The sequence below is a fragment of the Elephas maximus genome, chromosome 9, assembly GCF_024166365.1.
Source record: "Elephas maximus indicus isolate mEleMax1 chromosome 9, mEleMax1 primary haplotype, whole genome shotgun sequence".
In the NCBI taxonomy this organism is placed as follows: Eukaryota; Metazoa; Chordata; class Mammalia; order Proboscidea; family Elephantidae; genus Elephas; species Elephas maximus.
In genome coordinates this window covers 87,146,100-87,168,968 of record NC_064827.1, presented here as the reverse complement: position 1 = coordinate 87,168,968, position 22,869 = coordinate 87,146,100, and the positions used below count along the sequence as shown (strand labels likewise).

At 38.4% G+C, this 22,869-nt stretch overlaps 1 protein-coding gene across 2 annotated transcripts in view; it reads left to right on the top strand.

The window, feature by feature from the left end:
• The window catches only part of CEMIP2 (cell migration inducing hyaluronidase 2), an 86,857-nt gene that overhangs the window by 9,144 nt on the left and 54,844 nt on the right, over positions 1 to 22,869 (top strand). For both annotated transcript variants that reach the window (XM_049896966.1, XM_049896967.1), the window contains exons 2-5: positions 7,616 to 7,958; positions 13,322 to 13,462; positions 14,256 to 14,817; positions 19,236 to 19,405. In XM_049896966.1, the coding sequence (XP_049752923.1) occupies positions 7,628 to 7,958; positions 13,322 to 13,462; positions 14,256 to 14,817; positions 19,236 to 19,405 (1,204 nt within the window). In that variant the 5' untranslated portion in view covers positions 7,616 to 7,627. The remainder of the gene's footprint in view (positions 1 to 7,615; positions 7,959 to 13,321; positions 13,463 to 14,255; positions 14,818 to 19,235; positions 19,406 to 22,869) is intronic.

Genomic DNA, 22,869 nt, shown 5'->3' with positions numbered 1-22,869 from the left:
CCTTTAGTTCCTTACTCCTGTCTAGAAGCCTATGTAATTGGTAGTTTTTTGGTTTTATTTTTGATTGGGCAAGAGGTGTTAGATATTCTTCATCATGATCCTTCCTTCCCCCTTCCCCCTTCCTCCACACACCCGTCTATTTCCCTCCTTACTCCTCTCTTTTGTTGGCCAAGATAATGTTCTTTAGCTGTTTCTCCATATCAGCCATCTTGGCTTTAGGGTCAAGCATTGTTTCTCAGGGACGGGTTGAACAGAGTTGAAAAGAGGCAGAATTAATTACTACATTTGGTAGCAGAAACAATCAGACATTTGCCTCCTGGGCCTCACCTAAAGGACAGGAATAAAAGAATGCACTACAGAAGTTTCTTCAAGGTCAGTTATTTCGCTTTAAAATGGGAAAATGTTTGCTTGGCTTACTTTTGACATTTGGTATTATAAATAAGCACTTGTTGGGTTTGTGTGTGTGTGTGTGTGTGTGTGGAGTGGTTCATAATTTTAACAGGAGATTCCAACATCGTCTGCTAAGGAGATGACCAGTTTAGTGAAATTGTAGCTAATTTGCTAATCTGAACTCTTTAACTACAGACCCGTAAGCTTTTATTGTTCTGTTATTTTCAAGGTAAGCAAACTTGTAGTATTTTGTAGTTAATTTTTGTTTTTCAGGGATTTACTATTTCTTAACTAAAATTTGCTAATCATTTTTTAGCAGAGAGTACAGCTTAACTGAAAAGTGAATTTCGAAGCAGGAAGCAACAAATGTCTTCTAACTTTAAATAGTATTTATTCCAAAGGAATGCTTAGTGTCAAAAAAATTTTTTTTGCTAAATATTTAGTAAATTTTGTTTTTTAGGATTAGATGCTTTTAATGCTCCTTATTATCATTTCTTTGCATTACAGTTTGATTTGAGTTAGTGTTTTGGGTGAGTTACCTTCTTTTGAGGGAGACCATAATATGAACAATACATGGGGCCATGTTAGAAGTCTGGTAAATAATGGTGTTTATATAATAGTAGCTTAATTTTGGGGAATAATATCCTTCATCCTATGTGTCTAAATTGACAATGTGGAGAAAGAAGGTGGGGGAATATAATTACAGTTTCTCAGCCTCTATCATTTCACTTTATTTATAGGATGAGATTTCTGATTAAGGGTTGGTACATACCCTCACTTCTAAACATTGGCCTGGGTTCAATAAAAGTGAACCAGGATTAATGTGAGTAAACTAACTCTGTGGTGGTTTCTTGGGAATGTGCCAGACAATTGCAGGTGATTGTGACTCACAGTGATTTTCAGAGTTGAAAGAAAGGGCAGAAGGGCTATGACAAGGGCACGGTCATAATGGAGACCGTGCCTGTGCAGCAGTGAGAACGGCCATGCTGTTAGGGGTCTCAGGGTGTAGGATTCGTTGGGAGTGTCTTTACACAGAATAAGCAGACCTCTGAATGAAATTAGACTTAATTGTTTCAACCATCTACTGATTTTTGCCCAATAGCTAGATGTATAAAAAATAAATAAATAACTAAAAATAAAAAAAAGATGTATAGATCTACCATTTATGCTGAATTGCTTTGTAGTGGTTGTTTTAGAAAAATGTAATTATCCTGTTTGTTCTGGGAATAGAATGTATAATGAAACGTATTCTTCTAAAATATATAGAAAAGATTTTTTTTTCTCTAGAAACTCTATTTCAACCTTTGTTCTTGAACATCATCATAATGTGTGTTTAGTATCCAGTTTTCATGAGAATGTTGATCACACTTAAGTATTTATTTGACAATTTGGGAAATAAAAGGACATAAAAGCCAACGCTGCTAAGTTTATTTCTTACTGAACGGTTTTGTCAGATGGAGGTATTGAGCTCAGTGTTTATCAGCTCTAGACATAATCTGAATCTAAAACAAAACTAAACTGAACACCCTGTTGCTGTTGTTAGCTGCCCTTGAGTTGGCCCCCAACTCATGGTGACCCCCATACACAATGGGATAAAGTGCTGCCTAGTCCTGCGCCGTCCCCATGATTGGTTGCATATTGGGCCATTGTAATCTGTAGGGTTTTCACAGGCTGATTTTTGGAAGTAGATTGCCAGGTCTTTCTTCCTAGTCCATCTTAGTCTGGAAACTCCACTGAAATGGGTTCAGTATCATAGCAAGAGTCAGCCTCCACTGACAGGTGGGTGGTATATAAGGTGCATTGGCTGGGAATCCCTACTCCCCCCAAAACCTTCTGAAAATTATTCTTTGAAGTGTCTTTCTTCTAAAGGTAGGAGGTTAGGGTATGGAATCATGAACTGAAAGTTCAAGAGTTAGTAGGAGCGGGTTAAAGATTTCAATAGATCAGAAATTACTAATTTCATGAATATCTCTTTCCTGGTGTGTTTTACTTTTGCTATGACTGGGTATACCACAGTTAGTGGGCTATAAAGATCTTCCAAGATCTTAATAAAAGGAGAAGTTTTCTTAGCCAAGTTTTGGCCAGTTGTAAACTGAAACTCTTGGAGAGCAAAGAATGTAATTTGTAGACTTGACCCTTAGATTTGGATACGTGTTTTAAGAATTACGTTCTTGATCAAAAAAGACATAAAACTTCGTTAGATCTTGCCAGCTCCTTGGCTGTTCCTACAGGCCTGGATTTTCTCTCATAAAAACTGTAGGCAGGATTTAAAAGAGCGTAAATGAATCAACAGTGTTGTATTTGCATTGGGTGTTAAATATGATGGGGCCAATGTGTATGCCACAGTGCTGGACTGAGGGCCTCCCTCTGCACTGGCTTGGAAGGGCTGGACGGGGGCTTTGGGGGTGTGGCCTACCCAGCAGGTGTCCTCAGCTGCCGTGTAAATAATAAGCATGTGTGGTAGTACATTTGTCTCGTCTATTAACATTTCGATAGATGAGAAAACCTTAAAATCTAGCTAAACTAGTGCCCTTTTTAAGAGCTTTTATTAGTTTTTAATTCTGCTGTATTGAAAAGACTTTCCCTTTGATCACAGCATTTATTGGCTGTCAGAATAACAATATAGAGCGTAACCTTTCCCTTTCTCATACATGCCTGCTGCATTTCATAGTGTTTTGTTAAAACTGTTGCAAAATATTGTGAAAGGTTGAGCTTCTCTAAAAAGTGTGCTGCTCTTTATCTTTTTAGAGCTCCTATTTGCAGTTAATAATACCTTTTAGTCACACCTACTTGATTTTATACTAGGATGGCATTTTGTAAAAATTAATGCATTGACTTTATTTGCTTGAAGTATTAAATGTTCTCAATTTCTCCCAACTCAGGAAAATTGATACAGAGAGATTAGACAAATTTCCCAGAGCCACAGATGTTGAAGCATTAAATGGGACCTTCCAATCTGTGTGTGTGTTACACAGAGGGATAACCAATAGTTATCAAATCGATTCCGACTCACATCAACCCCATGCGTGTCAGAATAGTACTATGCTCCATAGAGTTTTCAGTGGCTGACTTTTTGGAAGTAGATTGCCAGGCCTTTATTCCAAGGTGCCTCTGGATGGACTGGAACCTCTAACCTTTTGGTTGGCAGCCGAGAGTGTTAACTGTTTGTACCACCCAGGGACTCCACAACAAGGAATACTGTGATTTAAATTCAACTAGCACTTATTGAATACCTACAATGCGGTCAGTTCTGTGCAAACACAGAGATGACTGAGACATCGTCCGTGATCTAAGAGTCTGCCTCAGGAGATGGACAAGTGCATACATTAACTGAAACAGAAAGCAAGCAACAGGAAACCCTGTAAGAGTTTTTGTGTGTGTGTGCATGCTTTTTTTTATTGTGCTTTAAGTGAAAGTTTACAGCTCAAGTTAATTTCTCATATAAAAATCTGTATTGTTATGTGATATTAGTTGTAATCCCTGTAATGTGACAGCACACTCCTCCTTTCACCCCAGGTTCCCTTTGTCCATCCAACCAGTTCTATCCCTTCCTACCTTCTCATAGCCTCTGGACAGGAGCCACCCGTTTGGTCTCATGTATCTGCTTGAACTAAGAAGCACACTCTTTACGAGGATTATTTTATGTTTTATAGTCCAGTCTAATCTTTGTCTGAAGAGTTTGTTGTTGTCGATGTCTGAAGAGTGGGCTTTGGGAATGGCTTTAGTTCTGGGTTAACAGCATCCAGGGGCCACCTATAAGAGTTTTAAACTGAGTACAGGGAGGAACAACAGAAAGCAACTTTTTATGCAACCCTGAGAAGGCTTCATGGATGAGGTAGTACAGTGTTTAAAAACTTTAAATGAGAATATCTCAGTTTTCCTAAAATCATGCTCCTTTTTATAAGTAAAAAAAAAAAAAGCATGACCTTCCTTAATGTTATTAAAATTTCAAAATAAATTACTTTTTGTGGTAGTTTATTACCAAAGAAGTTAATGGAATGCTCTTACAAGTTCCTTGAACTATTGTTTTAGGTAATACACTTTTTTTGTTTTTTTTCCCCAAGTGAAGAATTTTATTGAAAATAACGGTAAGTTTTTAAGGTATGATTTTTTGTGGGGACAACTTAGAATTTGACAAAAGTACTAAAGGATTCAAATGCTTCCCTTTTTTTTCAGCCTTTGTATGCACATCTTTAAGTCAACGTGATATTCTTATATTTCTTAGTAATTCTTTAATTATCTGCTTTCATTATTTGCCTGAATTAGTCATGCAAATTCTTAATTCCCCACTTGTTTTATGTATTTGTTTATTTTTATATAACTAAGACTTTTGGGCTGCCATTCTTTAGCAACCAGGAAATACAAAATAATTCTCTCAAGGAGCATCTAAACAACAGAAATTATGCTTCAAGAATTCTGTGGAATGCATGTACAAGTTCCATATAAGTAACATGGATTATCCCCCATTTTGGATTGTCTGTCTTATTTTAGGGACTATCACAGACTGCCATTAGAGGGTAGTCACACAGACTGCGATGGCCCCAAAACGGATCATAAAATTCTTATGAATTTACATGTCTTTGAGTAAAATGGAGCTAATGGATTTAGAGCACACACACATTATATATAGTTTTGCAGAAGGGCTATGGGGAAAACACAACTATGATAATTCTGATTTACCAAGAATTTTAGTTTGTGGCAGACGCCATCTTAATTTTCACGTTAGGATATCATTTTGTGAACGTGAAGGCACAAATGATTCCCAGTGCGCTGCTGACTTCATTTAGCCTTTCGCTGCCTTTTGTTTTATTGTGGGTACATCTGGAGACCCATGATCTCCTGCTAAAGGGCCCTTCAGTCTGTTAAGTAATAACAACTTTCTCACCCTGAAACAATGAAGTATCAGATGATTGCAACCTCAGAAACAAAAGATCCCCATTCCCTTTCAGAGCTGATTACAGTCATGATTCCCCTCCCACCCTGGTGAGCCTGGCACTCAAGACTATCTAGTTGAGTTCCTTCTTTGTTAATAGAGGATCATAAAGGGTTCTTTGTTATACAGCCCTCTCTGATTTGTTCCAGCAGGATGTATCCATTATTTTGTTCTGCTGCTTGGCACATGCACTCGGTTCTTCAATAGCACCTTGAATCATGTTTTCCCTTTGTCATGAAGATTAAGCTTCATCTGAATAATTACTTTTGTTCAGGTTTCTTGATCCAGCTTTAAATCAACGCACAAACCAGCTGTTTTTGACAGACACACTGACTCTGAGTGTGTTCTTTGCCCCGTGTAAAATCAGCATCAATTCTTGATTGGATTACCTTTCTGTCCCCATTAATCTCCAGATCCTCTGGGTCCTGGGAACCCGTATTTGTGGTTCTCTAACGACCGTGTTTTGTGTTTAATGGCTTTGCAGTAGTTCAGAGCAATTTGGAGGTAGCCCTGTGACTAGAATGGCATTCATTGTTTTGGCAGAAGATGAGGGAGATTAATTGTAAGGGTCTTGAATGCAGTCAGGTGACTCTGAGATGCTTTAGTTGTTAAGGAAGGGAAGTAAGCCAAGAGGTTGAACATCATGTTTCTGAAGCCACTGAGTACATTTTATTTATCCACGGTCATTGCAGTAAGAACATTTTTATGGTGTAGCCCTTCTTTGTCTTTCCTCTCTTGCCTCCTCCCCCTTCCCCCCTTTTTCTTCCTCTCTCTTTTTGACTTGGTGAACTCAACAGAGTAAGGTTTCATTCAAAATCTAGTGCTTTATACTTAAAAGTGCTTACTATAAAGAATACGCACACACACACACACAAAACTTCCTTTTTTTGTGTTTGCGTCTCTTAAATGAAAAAAAAAAAAAAAAAAAACCACGCATAGTAAAGTTCTACAGGAAGAATTCCTGAGAGATTCATATGCCCTCTGAGACTGCACCCTTCTAATGACACCTATGCAAAAGTCATTCTTTGATGTGACTGCCTCTCAGTTGTTTCTGCTGGCATTAAAATATCCCGGTTCAAGTCTTGGTTCTCCCTTATACTAGCTGTGTGACCGTTGAGGAAGTTAATTAACCTTCCTAGACCTTAGTGTTCCTCAGGTGTAAAATGAGGATAAGAGTACCTGCACATAGATTTATTTGTGTTTAAAATATTAAGATAATACATGTAAGGTGTTTAGAAGAATATCTGGCAGTAAGTGCTTTGTGTTAGCTTTTTTTTTAAAAAAATATTTGAATGCCTACTGTTTTTCAAATGAAATTTGAGAATTTAAGGAGATAATATAGACTTTAAACTTTCTCAGCAAATGAGTTCACAGTCTGTCGGTAAGTGATAACACACATAGAGAAACTTAAATTACTTAAGCAAGCAGTAAATCTAGTGGGGAAATTAAACACCTAAACATGAATGCTTATTTATTGGAACTTTTTATTATCACCTTGTGATCCTCAGATAATACATGGCCATTAACTTCTATTTGAAAAGATTAAATACAGGTTCTCAGAATGTGACCACCTGCACTGATGTCACCAGGGTGTCTTTTAAAAATACAAAGTCAGGGACCCTGGGTGGTGCAAACGGTTTGTGCTTTGGATCCATCCAGCGGCACCATAGAAGAAACAGGCCTGGTGATCTACTTCCCTAAAGATTGCAGCCAAGAAAACCCTATGGAGCAGTTCTACTCTGTAACACATGGCGTCTCCTAAGTCACAAATCAACAACACAAATACAAAGTTCAGAGCCAGAGCGCTTTTTACACCAACCATGCCAGAATCACTGGAGGAAAGAGTCCAGGAACCTACATTTATAACAAGCTTCCCCAAGTGATTCATAGCTTTCATACAACAGAACAGAACACTGTTGGTGATTATAATATAAAGCCAGAGTTGAGAGGAAGTGGCATTAGAAGGTGATAAGTGAAGGTGATTCTCAGCATAGTTTGTTATATCAGGGATATACAATGACTTGGGAGTCTCTGGGCGGTGTAAACAGTTCATGTACTCAGCTGCTAACTGAAAGGTTGAAGGTTCAAGTCCACCCAGAGGCATTTTGGAAGAAAGGCCTGGCGAGCTACTTTCCAAAATTCAGCACCTGTCTAATCTGACACCCTCAATTGTGTTTGAAACAATGTCAATCAATGCTATGGCAACTGGCAGTGGTATATGCTGATTTTATTTTTTAAAAAGTCAGTATAATTTACCCGTTTCTGAATGGTTAATTTTTTTTTTCTTTGCAGTGACAGTGTATCATGTATACCACTGATTCCAGGGGACACTCCCCTGCTTTCCTACAACCTCAGAATGGAAACAGCCATCGCTCATCTGGTTATGTTCCAGGGAAAGTCGTCCCATTGCGTCCCCCTCCTCCTCCAAAGAGTCAAGCTTCAGCCAAATTTACCTCCATCAGACAAGAAGCCCGGGCAACCTTTGCATTCTCACCTGAAGAACAGCGAGCCCAGGGAGAAAGCCGAAAGCAGAAGAGACACAAAAATACTTTCATTTGCTTTGCTATTACTAGTTTTTCATTTTTTGTTGCACTTGCAATCATTTTAGGAATATCCTCAAAATATGCTCCAGATGGTAAGTGCGTACGTGTGTGTATGCGTGTGCACACACGCGTGCATAGAATATATTATAGATGGAGAAAAAGGAGGGAAATAGTAGGGTACATTTTTTATTCTTTATTATTTAAGCTGGTTCTAGCTAACTAACATACAATTAGGTAATATGTGGTGTAACTTCTTTTGAATGAGATCAATTGTTAAAGGAAATCACTGGAAATTATAAAATTGAAGAATTGCTAGTCCTTTCTATTTTATGACTTTGTCCCAGTGCTCAGAAAGTTCTTGTAACATTCTCTTTTGGAACTGCTTTTAAGACTCTTTACTGAAGTCTTGTGTTAGCAAAATTTTATCCTTTGTGGTAGATACGGTTTTTAAAGTGCCAAAAAAACTTTTTTTTTTCCATAAATGTAGAGACAAACTAGATTTGGTTTTTTAAAGGATAATTGATTAAAAATAATAAGATTCATCTTGTGTGGTTTGAAACTGGCTCTGAAGACTGGCCCAAAAGAGAAACCCAAATATTTTTGAGTGGCAATGTATCGCCTTGAAGGAAGACATTCATCAAAATGCGTAAATTCTGATACATTTGTCTAAAAATTACTCACCACCTTATAGTCACACATCATGTAAGGAGGTTTTGATTTCTTAAAAGGCCTTTGCTTTCCAAGTTGGTAATATATCAATACTTTGACTGGTTCTGAAGAAGTTTATTGTCAATCAGTCCCAATATAATACCATCAAACAGTTGCCTCATAAGAACATACCTCTGTCTAAAAGTCAGAGGGCTCAGGGCTGTGGAAGAGAGAAGCAGACCTTAGCAACCTGGGTTGGGTACCATTTTGTCTGGTATTTTAACAAAGTCTACAACAGATCTTTGTAGAATTGAATGCTTCTTTAAATTGAAATAACACTTGAGAATGAATTTACCATTTATAAAACTTTTAGTTATTATCCTGCTTCATCCTCATGAACACTTTAGGGGTTCCATAGATATTTAGGTCCTGGGGGAGGTAGTGTCATTACTTCTAAAAGTATTGACCTCAAGTAAGAGCGATGTTAGTGTCAACATCACCGTTGACTAAGATTTGTTGTTGTCAGGTGCTGTCAAGTTGATTTCAACTAACAGCAACCCTGTGTACAACAGAATGCCTGGTCCTGTGCCATCCTCACAATCGCTGCTATGTTTAAGTCCATTGTTGTAGCCACTGTGTCAATCCTTCTCATTGAGGGGGTCTTCCTCTTTTTTGCTGACCCTCTATTTTACTAAGCATGATATCCTTCTCCAGGGACTGGTCCCACTTGATAACGTGTCCAAAGTACTTGAGATGTAATCTTGCCATCCTTGCTTCTAAGAGGCATTCTGGCTGTACTTCTTCCAAGACAAATTTGTCCGTTCTTTGGGCAGTCCATGGTATATTCAGTGTTCTTTGCCAACACCATAATTCAAATGCATCGATTCTTCTTCCGTCTTTCTTCTTCATTGTCCAGCTTTTGCATGTATATGAGGCAATTGAAAATACCATGGTTTGGGTCAGGTGCACCTTGGTCCTCAAGGTGATGCCTTTGCTTCTTAACTTTAAATAGGTCTTTTACAGCAGGTTTGCCCAGTACAATACATCGTTTGATTTTTTTGACTGTTGGTTCCGTGGGCATTGATTGTGTATCCAAGTAAAATGAAATCCTTGACAACTTCAGCCTTTTCTCTGTTTATCATGATGTTGCTTATTGGTCCATTTGTGACCTCAAAACTGACCAAGTGATAGACCACATTATAAACTCTATCGTCGTATTCTATTACAGATAGTATTGACTTCCTCTCTCCTTTTTGTAGCAGAATGACCAAGTTCAGTACTGCTTGATTCATTCTTTCCAAGTAATCTGCTTATAAAGCGATGTTAGGTTTTGTGGGAAATCAGAGCTGAAATCTGTGGCTTTTGCTTGCGTTTCCATATTCCATCTAAAACACTGAATTGGTGATGTGGTTCCTTGAATCAACATTTTTTAGTTTCACATTTTGGCACTATATGTGCAGAATATCAGTGGAAAAACCCGGTATGCTGAAATATTTCAGGGTCAGCCGCACGGTGGTTATTGCTGTTACATAACTTTGATAAAGCACCCACTGCTGTTAATTCCACACATGGGTAGCCAGGAAGGTGGGGCAGGCTTAGCTATTTTTTCAGTGCTTTGTGCAGGTCACATATTTGCACATTAAGTACACCTTGCTGGAAAGAAATAGACTGGGATTTTTGTTGATGGGTCTAAAGAAGCATGCCTTCCTGGAGAATAATTATAAGTCAGTTAGAAGAATTGTTTAGCTGTTGTTGTAGACTCTAGATCTCAAGTCTGGATTTCCTTCTCTGTAGCTGGGTACAGTGCTTGTTATGTGGAGCATACATTTGCTTCTTTTAGACCACCATGGAGAATTCCAGTTAGATGCTTTATGGGCGGAGGAGAAAGTAGAAAACAAAGTCAAGAAATCCTTAGTATTAAACTGGAATGAATTCAAGACATTTCTTGTTTCTTAGATGGAAAAGAAAATTTGAGGATTATTCTTAGTATAAAAATGATGGCAATTGATTCATCAGAGTAATTATCAACAAGAATTAATTGGCTTTGAGAATAATTAATTCCATGAAGATAATTGCCAAGGACTTAAATAGCAGACTAATTTTAACTGTAGTTACTCTCACCTCAAAGAGAAAGCACAAGCCTAGGGCATCATCACAGCTTAGAAATAGGAACATGTTTGCATTAGTGTTATGTAAGTTCAGAATGAGGAATCATTTTTTTTTTCTATGTATAATACCTTTGTCCTACACCCAGTCTCTCTACTTCTTCTCATTTTATCCCCTAACATGTACTTTCTGTCTTGATGAAGACTATTTCTTCGTCTGATTCCCAAAAATATTTTGCTTATTTCTAGTTCTGCTTATTTAAAATATAGCTGCCCTTTACTTTTCTAACTGAGGAACTCAGTGGACTTGGATAGCAAGGGGTACTTTTATTACTAGTATTCTTACCCTCTCCTCTCATGCGCCTCTATGTTTAAGTATTATGCATCCTTTAAGGCCAGGCCTAGTGTCACCTATTCCATGAAGCCCCCTCAGCTACTCCAGCCCCATGCCTCTATTCTAGGAGCTCTTTTGTACCTAGATTAACTACCGCATTGTTCAGTATTTACGTATTTTGTACATGGTGGCTTTTTATCCCAAGTGGTTGTTAGCTCTGAGGGCAGTGAGCTCACTGTGTATAAAACTCATTGTTGTTGAGTTGATTCCAACGTATAGCACTCTATAGGACAGAGTAGAACTGCCCCATAGGGTTCCCAAGGAGCGGCTGGTGGATTTGGACTGCTGAGCTTTTGGTTATCAGCCAAACTCTTAACTACTGTGCCACCAGGGCCTCATACATATATGTGTGTGTTGGCGGAGGGGGTGGTGGTGGTGGTGGTGGTGGTATGTGTGTATGTATGTATAAATTTATTATGGTACCAAACCAAAACTAAACCCAGTGCTGTCGAGTCGATTCCGACTCGTAGCGACCCTATAGGACAGAGTAGAACTGCCCCATAGAGTTTCCAAGGAGCGCTTGGTGGATTCGAACTGCCGACTCTTTGGTTAGCAGCCGTAGCACTTAACCACTACACCACCAGGGTTTCCTTTATTATGGTAAAATATATATAACGAAACATTTTCCGTTTTAGCCATTTTTAAGTGCAAAATTCAGTGACATTTATCATATTCACCAGGTTGCTCAACCGTCACCACTCTCTCTCTCCAAATGTTTTCCATTACCCCAAACAGAAGCTCAGTAGCCCTTCAAGCAATGCCTCCCCATCCCCCCTCTTCTCAGCTCCTGGTAGCCAGTAATAAACTTTCATCTCTATGCATTTCATTCCCTAATTTTAAAAACTTACAGCACCTAGTACAAAGTGAATAAATTCATCCTCAATAAATACTTGGTCATTAATCAAAATTAAAGGAATGGCTTTTCCCCCACCTCTTCCAAATTATGGCAGAATCTAAAGCTAATGATGGCCAAAACCAATGCTCTGGAGTATTAAAGAGCTGTGGTAATGCAGAGTTATTTTATGTTTTCATCATCACCTACGCAGGAGGCAAATTCAAATTCTATAAAAGGAATACAAGTAAAGACCCTCATTTTGCAAAGAGGGAAGTTAGCTTGCTGAGTAACCTTGGGTTTATCTTCTCTAATTTACAGTTTCCTGATTTCTGAAAATGAGAAGTCACTTCTTTGGCCACTTGCCTCTTTCAGTTTTGCTGGGAAAGTGTGCATGTCTGAAGACCGCGATATTTATCAGCCTCTGCCTTTGAAAGGAAAGACGTGGCATACTCCATGCCATTGTCATCTACTTCACATTTCATTCTATGTAGGAAAGAATTTATGAAGTCACCCCATTCTTCCCTGGGACTGATTACAGGGCTGGGTTTGATACTAAACACTTCTTGAGGTTTCTGTGGCCATCTGTGAGACTATGCCTCAACCAGAATGATGTTTTTTAAATGCATAAAACAAAGTACACAGGATTACAAAGGAAATAAATTATATTGAAATGTAGAGGACTCCATGCCCTGCAGGTTAAGAACCTCACCCTAGACTCTACTGAAATGATTAAAGTGATGGGCCTTTTTTCTGTTTTCCAAAGCAAGCTCTCCTCCAGTTGAATGGATTTTATTATTAAAGAATAAAAAGATTCCTGTTACCCTATTTAAAACTTTCCTGTTCCCAGATAGTTCCCATGATTTTTCTTTAAATAATCTTGGTAGTAGTTCCTTCTAATAAAAGTTATTATTTTATATGTATATGCATTTATGTGTATTATTTCATGGGTGACCGCTGGCATCCTTGGACTTTGCTTGGTTACTGTGTACTAAGTTCACATAGGAAACCCTGGCAGTGTAGTGGTTAAGTGCTATGGCTGCTAACTAAAGGGTCAGCCGTTCAAATCTGCCGGGCGCTCCTTGGAAACTCTATGGGGCAGTTCTGCTCTATCCTATAGGGTCACTATGAGTCGGCAGTGGTTCACATAACCATCCTTCCTCAGTCATTCTCCTTATCTGCTGCTGTTGCCACACCTACGGTCTTTCCCAGGTAAGTGGATTCAGGTGATCTTCCTGAAAGATGTTCTCAGTTACAAAAGACTCCTTGTCACGTAAATCCCCATGGATAGCTTGTTGTTGTTATTGCTGCTTAAAAACAATTTAGTTTTTAATCTAATAAAATTAGCCTCATAAAAAGAAGAAACAAAAAATTTGCATCTTTCTGCTGTTGTTGAAAAATTGTACCATGTGTGCTCGTGCATGTTTTTTACTAGGACCTAATCTGATGGGGTATCAATGTTGCATTGTATTATAGAGAATTGCCCAGATCAAAACCCCCGACTCAGGAACTGGGATCCAGGACAAGATTCTGCAAAACAAGTTGTTATCAAGGAGGGAGATATGTTCCGTCTGACCTCAGATGTCACAGTGAATTCTGTAGTCATTCAGGATGGAGGTGTGTACTGGTTCCTGTCTCTAGAGACTGCAAGGTAGTTCTTTAATGTGGGAGACATTTGATGTTCTCTATGTAGGAAACTATCCTTTAACTGAGTAACATTTAGGATGCAGTATCATTCTGACTATAGAGACGTGAAAAGCTCCCAAGTTAGAATCGTAGAATTCAAAAGCTTAGAAGGGCCTTAGAAATCCCTCATGTCAAGACCCTTGATAAACTGGTGAGTAAACAGTTCTAGAAAGGTGATATCTCATAGCTAGATTTTTTTTTTTAACAACTGGTGGAGAATGATAGAGTTAACATGAGCTAACATATAGTATATAAAAATGAGATTCAGATTTGTATTTTTTAGATATTTTTCTAGAAATAATTTACCTTCAAAGTGAATTGAAAATTCCATTTCCAAGTGATTAAGGAGAGAACTCACTCATGGCTGGTTAACCACACCCTCCTCATGCAGTCCTGAGGCTGGGGAAGTAGTTGGTTCAACATTTAATTAAGAAAACCAGTTTCATTTCTGCTTGATGTTCTTAGTAAAGTCAAAGAATATCTACTGTGAAAAGTAAGATGGCTTTAAAACCTATATTATAAGTGGATTGAAATTCATACACGTGGGCTTTTTTAATGTGTTGAGATATGAAATCTCCTTTTTTTTTTTTTACTGTATGTTGGAAACCAGTTTACTTTTCTAGTAGACACTTAGTAAACTTTTTTTCCCCTGGCTTAAGGCGAAATCTACTTCTATCAGAAAGATGTTTTAGAAGTTGGCTTACAATAGTGTTGTTCCCTGCAGGACTGCTTGTATTTGGAGATGATAAAGATGGATCCAGAAATATTACTTTGAGGACTCATTACATCCTGATCAAGGATGGTGGGGCGCTTCATATTGGAGCAGAAAAATGCCGCTATAAATCCAAAGCGACAATTGCCTTGTACGGCAAGTCAGATGAAGGTGAAAGTATGCCAACATTTGGCAAAAAATTTATCGGTGTGGAAGCTGGTGGGACACTGGAGTTGCATGGAGCACGGAAGACATCGTGGACGTTGTTGGCAAAGACTCTGCATTCCTCAGGCTTGACGTTTGGGTCCTATGTCTTTGAGAAGGACTTTTTCCGGGGTCTCAATGTGAGGGTCATTGACCAAGACACAGCCAAAATTTTGGAAATTGTGAGGTTTGATACTCACGAGTACCAAAATGAGAGCAGGCGACTTCAGGAATTCTTGAGGGTCCAGGATCCAGGGCGTATTGTTGCCATAGCTGTTGGAGATTCAGCAGCCAAAAACCTCTTACCAGGAGCTGTACAGATGATCCAGGACCGATTGGGAAGTAAGCTGATCCAAGGACTGAGCTACAGGTCGGCATACCATTTTTTTCTCCAGCTGTGTATTGAGTCCATGTCTGTATGAGAGGGAAGTAGAAGAGGAGAAAGATACCACACATCACACCACACCACAGGTGCCAAGTGGTTACAACTACCTGTAGTTCGGGTTGCCTCTTGCTTTGAAACATGGGCTTGGAGGCCAGGATAAACCCATTGCCGTTGAGTCAATTCCAACTCATTGTGACCCATAGAACAGAGTAGAACTGCCCCCTAGAGACTCCAAGGAGCGCCTGGTGGATTCGAACTGTTGACCTTTTGGTTAGCAGCCCTAGCATTTAACTGTTACACCACCGGGGTTTCCAGAGGCCAGGATACCAGATGTAAAAGCTCTTATCTTGGCTTTGGTTTATGAAGCCTTTTGTACACTATAATGTAGGGCTTGTGAAAAGTTAAGAACAAAAACGTGGCATTGAAGAGCAATCATGATGTTTAAGAACAATTTACCTCTGAAGGTAACTTCCTCCTTTGATTACTTTCTGAAGGTAGTATGAAACTCAGGCTAATTGAGGCAATTTCTGAGTTGAAAGGTTAGGGCACAATCCCGTGCTAAGACATAAAACCTGTTTTAAGATTAAGCCTGAGAGAATGGAATAAAGAGTTTTCTTTTTCTCCTTTTGAATTCTTTGAACGCTAATTTGGATCTACTTGCTAATCAAACAACCCCAAAACAGATGATTGGTGCAGATCTAAAGACCCCCAGCCTACACAAGGAAAGAAAAAGTCAGAGGGTTAGGAAGTCCATCCAGATAGTAGAATTAACTCAGAGGAGAAGGGAATAACCCATTTATGTTTCTTGTGCCATATTCTAGTTAACAATGATTTTTGCTTGCAGTCAGTCCTGATTCTATGGAAGAAGTTGACTCAACATTTAATTTAAAAAAACAAATTTTAGTTCTGCTTAATATTCTTAGTAAAGTTAGGGAATATCTACAGTGGAAAGTAAGAGGACTTCAAAACCCACATGCTGAAATTTTCTAGTTAATATTGTTTCTTTGTTGGTAGATTGATAGAATTGAATATTGTCTACAGAAATCCTAAAGAAAGTTAAAGAGACAAAAACTAGTGAAGAAAAAGGATCCATAATGTTTTTTAAATAGCTTTTATTCACCCAGGAATATTTAGGAGATGCTAAGTGCTGGTTACTACAGTATAGATGCTTCAAAGAAAGGACACTGTCTTTGAGCCCTCAGTGACTTTAGTGGATAAAAGCGGACCTAAATAGATGATGATCATACGGTGTGATACTTGCTTCAGCTATAGGCTATAGTGGGAACATAAGTAGAAAAAAAAAAAAGGATCCCCTAAATTGGCCTAGGGAATCATTGGAAGTTTCCCGAAGGTGGGAAGTGTGAAGGAAGTTTAGGAGTGTGCTGGTATAGTGGAGAAGGAGGGCTTTCCAGACACAGGAAACAGTATGTGCAAAACCTCAGAGGTATGTGTAGAACAAGATGCATTTAAAAGTTTTTTTTTTTTTTTATTATGGAGTATAATATACATCCAGAAAAGAGATAAAAACAAGGATGTAGAGCTCAGTGATCTGTCACAATGTGACATTTGTGTAGCCACCAGCCAGGGCAAGAAATAGAACTTGCCTTATTCTAGCTAACGAGGGCCCAGAAGCTCCTGTCTGCCCCCGCCTATTCACTGATCGTTTCCTCCCCTTACCAAAGGTAACTGCTCTCCTGAATTGAGGAGGACACTAAAGTTTAGGTTTGCCTGTGTTTGAACTTTATAGAAATGGAATCAAACATTATACAATATTTTGCATCTGGTTTCTTTGCTCAGTGTTGTTATTGAGTGTTATTCATGTTGACTGTAGTGCTTGCTCGTTTTCATTGCTGCATGTTTTCTATTGAACGTATACATGACAGCTTATTTACTGCTTTACGTCTAGGTTGTTTCGTCAGCTTGGGCCTATCATAAAAAATGCTTCTCTAGATGTTCTTTTTACCCATCTTTTGGTTCACATGTGCACATATTTCTGTAATTTATAGACCTGGAAGTAGAAGCATGATCTTTTCAAATTTAGAGACATAACTTTATGTCATTATCCAGTGATGCCAGGGATTAAATTTCGTTTCTTTATGCCATTATTGCCTCTAGTTTTGTGTATCATGAGCTGTGAATATTTTGTTTGAATTCGCTCTTTGATTTCTTTTCCTACTGGTTTCAAAATTCCCTTTAAAATATTGCTAGAGATTTGAGGGAGGAATTTAAGAGTTGTGATCCTTTGCCAGTGTTCCATTGCATTGACGTTATCTCCAATGTATATAAACACATACCCCTTTGAAGATAATGTTCTAGCGCATTGAAATTTTTTTCATGTGGAGGAGGGAAGTAGGAGTGTTTTGGAGATAATGTCAATAGAATAGAATGTTGTTTTGTAATTGCTGAGGCAGTTCTGGTAAACAAAAGAAGCCTCTGATATTCTACCTCTCTTTCACTCTCAAACGGGAGATAATAAATTGAGACATTCTTCATTTGATTCTTTGTGTTGTCTAGAGGGATATAAATTGAGCTATAAAGCCCTGTCATCCAAAAAGTAGATAATCCATATAGGGGCGGGTATGGAATTTATAAGAGTGTAGGCCTGCTTTGGCCAACATTTATCTGTGCACATCCAACCATCTGTCTGGCGTAGATTCCATTTGGTATTTTTTTCTAGAGTGGGAATTTGACATCTTTCTTTTCATGTTTTAAAGCAGGAAACTTAAGGCAAATTTTGTGGCTGTTTGTCAGTGTCCTTTCTCTTTGATTGATTGGGCCACAAGCTGGAGCAAGTCCCTGGAATGTGTAGAATCACAGAAGTAAAATGGCATTTTCAACCACATTGTTTTCAATAAATAAATATGTAGCATGTGAAAGTTAAAAGATTTTGTGTAGTGATTTTATAGCTTTAAGAGTGTTAAGAAGCCTCTAACCTAGTGTTTTGTTTTTGTTTTTGCCTTGGCAGCAATGTGGGGGATTTAAAAATCCAATTCCCAGGTCCCACTTTAGACCAATTACATCAGGAAAGGGAGGGGAGGGGAGAGAAGACGAGGTGCCCATACAATTAAAATGGAGTGAAGGTTGAGAGCTACTGCTCTAATGTCTAACCTCTAATTCAGGGTTTCTCCAAATATGGTCCTCACCCAGAAATAGCAGCATTACCTGAGTTTGTTAGAAATGAAAATTCTCAAACTCTGCCTCAGAACCTCAAGGGTGGGGCACAGCAATCTGTAGTAACAAATCCTTCAGGTGATGCTGATACCTACTAAAGTTTGAGAACCAGTGCTTGTAACTCAATAGCTCTCAAGTCTGAGTGTACATTCGAATCACCTGGGGAGATTTAAAAACACACCAATGCTAGGTCCTACCCTTAGAGATTATGATTCCATTTGCCTAGGGTGGGGTCTGAGCATTGATACACAGTCATGCATCGTATAACGGCCATGATACTTTCTGTGAAATAGGGCGTTGTATGATTTGGACGTTGTACAAACACCATATTACAGGTAGTCCCCAGGTTATAATCATTTGACTTATGGATAACTTGTATTTAAGAATGTACCGTCATAAAGCCTGTTACATTAAAAATTTCAGTTAAATATAATGGTTCCTAATAACGAATGCACAAGCTACTTTGTGACACTCATGAAAACACTGCACAGTTTGGAAGTGTATAAGTATTTTATATGCATAGACAGGTAGAACATATGCTGTATACTAAGAAAAACATTTGACTAACTGACACTAAATAAGAACCAGATGTACCTGTTCTGACTTACCTACCTATTCGACTTAAAGACAAACTTAGAAACAGATCTTGTTTGTAACCCGAGGACTGTCTGTATACAAGAAACATGAGATACACGTGTAGCGTGCAGAAAGCTGTTGCATTCGCTACCTCCGGTTATGTCCTCCACATCCTGTTCCCCGACTGGGATTTCTGAACTCTATTATAACCTTATGGGACCATGGACTTATCTGTGGTTGGATGTTGCCCGACTGGACATTATATGGTACATGACTAATTCTAAAGTTTCCTGTGTGATTCTCTTGTGCAGTTAGAATCAGAAGAGTGCAGGTGGTAATTACTTTAAAATAAGGGAACAAAATAGATTTCTGGTCAGAATTATATGTGAATAAGATGGGTGTGTATTGAAGAAGTCAATGATTAATTGAAGTCACAGTCATCAATTCTACAGAGCTGAATAAACAAGTATTTTTGTGTGCATTTCCTGCTACGACCTTAGCTTCAGTCAAGATTTGGGAATCTTAAAAAAGAGTTTGTAGCAATTGACAAAAATGAAATTTGAGCTTAAAAAGGCACCTGCCATAACGTCTGTGTCAGGGATTTGGTTCAGTATCATGACAAATAATCAAATGCACTTTTTTTTCCCCCCTTCTAGGCAAGCTTGGGCTTTAGTTGGTGTCGTTGATGGTGGAAGTACTTCTTGCAATGAATCTGTGAGAAACTATGAAAATCATAGCAGTGGAGGGAAGGCTCTTGCCCAAGGAGAATTTTATACAATGGATGGTCAGAAGTTTGCTGTGACAGCTTATAGTGAATGGATTGAAGGTATGCAAGTACAGTTTATACTCATGTAAGATATTGGTAAGTATTGTGAAAAAAGTATTGCATTCAAATGACAGTCTGCCTGGTTAGGTTTTCAATTTGTTGAGGGTGAAACCTGTAGTTTTCTTACTGCACTTGAGTTCTTCCTAGACTAGGGAATGATTTGTTCTAGTTTGGACACCCCCAACTAGTCTTGGTTTCTGACTCTTGAGTCATATAGTTAATTAGCAGAAATGTATTTGTTTCCTGGCTTTGGTGCCAACTGAGCCCATCTGGGTGTGATAGGGTGAGCTGTTTTGGCTCTATTCCATGACAATAAATGTGATCTTGTACTTTGGATCTCCTCTTTATGTAGACATATCAGCAAATGTTACTTTCAGACACATGCTATGTAAACAAACTTCTCATTTACTTAGCATTTTCCCCCCTAATGATCTAGCAAATACATGTATCTTATGTACAAATTAGAAAACACAGAAAGGCACAAGGAAGAAAGTAAAAATTTTTAACCTTATCATTTAGTAATAATTATTTTGATGCATGATATTCTAGTTTTTTACCATATATATGTACACATAACCTTGTCTATATCCTTGCTCGCTCTATTTTGTTTTAACCTGCTTTCCTCTCACTAAATAACATACTGTAAAATTATCTTATGTTTTTAAATTTTCTTCCTCAGTGTATTTTTTTATGGTAATCCATTGTAGAGGAAAATATAATTTGTTTGGACAATACTTAGCACTGGGTGTTAGGGTGCTTCTGGTTTTTTTTTTTTTTTCTTTAGGATGCTTATTGTAGGATTTTTCATTTACGTCTTGCTGCCAGATTCTGTGGTTCCAGGGGTGAATTTGCTACCCCCGACTGTTCTTCCCCACAACCTTTCTTTTCCAACCAAATATTATACCAAAAATAGTGTGGAATGGTTAACCAAGAGATGCATGTGTAATTACCCAGAAAACCTTAGTGATACGTCTTTCAGGCAGCAGTGTAGCAAAGTATTTACTAACATGGATCCTGGGTTCCTATCCCAGCTCATTCACTTATCATATGACTGTGGGCATGTGACTTTAACTCCTAAACCTCAGTTTTTCCATCTGAAAAATAGGCATTTAAAAAAAAAAAAAAACGACAAACTAAAAACTACCACATAGGGCTGCAGTGAGCATCCATGTGAAGCATGTGAAATTTTCAGACAGCACGTGTAGAAATCATTCAATGAATGTTTAGATATTTTAATGATAATGCAAATATGACTTGGTTGGGTTATAATGGGATATTGGTATATCACTATGATTAAGTGGAAATCCTGGTGGCATAGTGGTTAGGAACTACAGGTGCTAACCAAAAAGTGGGCAGTTCAAATCCACTGGGTACTCCTGGTGGGCAATTTTACTCTGTCCTAAGGGTCGCTATGAGTCGGAATCGACTTGACGGCAACAGGTTATGATTAAATAGAGAAAATCTTTTGCTTTAAAACAAATGAATAAATAAATAGAGCTCCTGGTATGTGACAAAGACTTTCTCTTGTTGCCTCCAATCTTCTGGGTTTGGGGTGAGGCAGTGGTATTTATTTTATTGAGAAAGCCAAGACCAAGTCCTTGTTTTTGACTCCAAGACCAGTGTTCTTACTTCCACACCATGGTTGCTTTTGGCAAAAAGCATTGGTGGGTGAGAAGTATTTCCAAGCAGGAGTTAGGTCCTGCATGGAGTAGTTAGTGGTATTGGATCTTCAAGTAAGATTCCAGGCAGAGCCTAATTACTGACTGACTTTGAGTCAACATTCCCTTTGTGGGAAATGTTTTCATTTCCACATTACTGATGACGACTCATTTTTGGAAGAGAGTAAACTTTAGCTATTTATCATAAGATATTGTTTGTGTCCCCTGTTCTCACTGACTCCTAATTTCTGAAAGAGGTAGTAATTCTTCCCAGGAAGCAGAAAGGATGAACTTACTTCCTTTCTCACTTCCGAATCAGTAGTGCTAGTAGGAGGTGAGTCAGATTTGACTCGATAGCAGTGAGTTAGGTTTAGGTTTTTAGTAGGAGATAAGAAGTACAACCGGAATGCTCCTTAGAAGCAAGGATGGCAAGACTGCGTCTTACATACTTTGGATATGTTGTCAGGAGGGATCAGTCCCTGGAGAAGGACATCATGCTTGGCAGAGTACAGGGTCAGCGGAAAAGAGGAAGACCCTCAACGAGGTGGACTGACACAATGGCTGCAACAACGAGCTCAAGCGTAACAACGATTGTAAGAATGGCACAGGACCGGGCAGTGTTTCGTTCTGTTGTGCATAGGGTCGCTATGAGTCAGAACCGACTTGACGGCACTTAACAACAACAATATTAGGCAGGATTTTCTTCTAAAGCCATAAAAAGTGAAGAATTGATTAATGGTGCACATCTTCCCCATCTCACCTTCTGCTTCTTTTCAAAATTTATTTTTTAATTGTTGTAAAGATACATATAACACAACATTTGCCAATTCAACATTTTTCATATGTGCAATTCAGTGAGAACAATTTTTTTTTCAGAGACAAATTCTAAGGCTCTTTCAAGTCAAAACTTCTCTACTTAGTAGTCATCTCTCTTTTTTTTAATTAAACACTGGCATTTCATATGGAAAAATTAATATTTCTTGATTGCTCTTTTTTAGGGGAATAATTTTTTTTCTTTTGATCAAAATCTGAAGTTCTGGGTAGTGGTTATTTTTGCTGCCATGAAGTTTTTTGATTATCTTTGTTTTTAACCTGCCTGTTTTGTTTCATCGGAAAGCAGAATGATACAGAGGTTAAGAAACGGGCTGTAGAGTTAGATTGACATTCAGTTCTAAGCTCTGTCATTTTTTTAGCTGCTATTAGACCTCTCTGAGGTTTGGTTTCGTCATCTTTAATGGATAGAATAGTTTCTGTCTTTCAAAGTTGTGTTCAGGATGAGAAGTAATTGTGTATGTGAAGTCTCAACAGTCGTTAGTTGTGGTTATTGTGAGAGTTATAACTATTATTATTATTTTTTGGAGCCCTGGTGGCTGCTAACCAAAAGGTTGACAGTTCGCATCCACCAGCCACTCCTTGGAAACCCTGTGGGGCAGTTCTGCTCCACCCTTCGGGGTTGCTATGAGTCGGAGTCTACGTGACGGCCTCATCTTTAATGGATATAAGACTTTCTAGCTTTCAAAGTTGTCTTGACGTTGAGAAATCATTGTGTGTGTGAAGTCTCAAGAGCTATTAATTACTGCTTGTTATGGATTGAATTATGTGCCCCCCAAAATATGTGTATTAGTTGGGCTGAACCATGATTCCTAGTCTTCTGTGATTTTCCTGTATGTTGTAAATCCTTCCTCTATGATATTATTGAGGGAGGAAGTGTGGCAGTTGTGTTAGTGAGGCAGGACTCAATCTACAAGATTGGATTGTGTCTTGAGGCAATCTCTTGAGATATAAAAGAGAGGAGTGAGCAGAGAG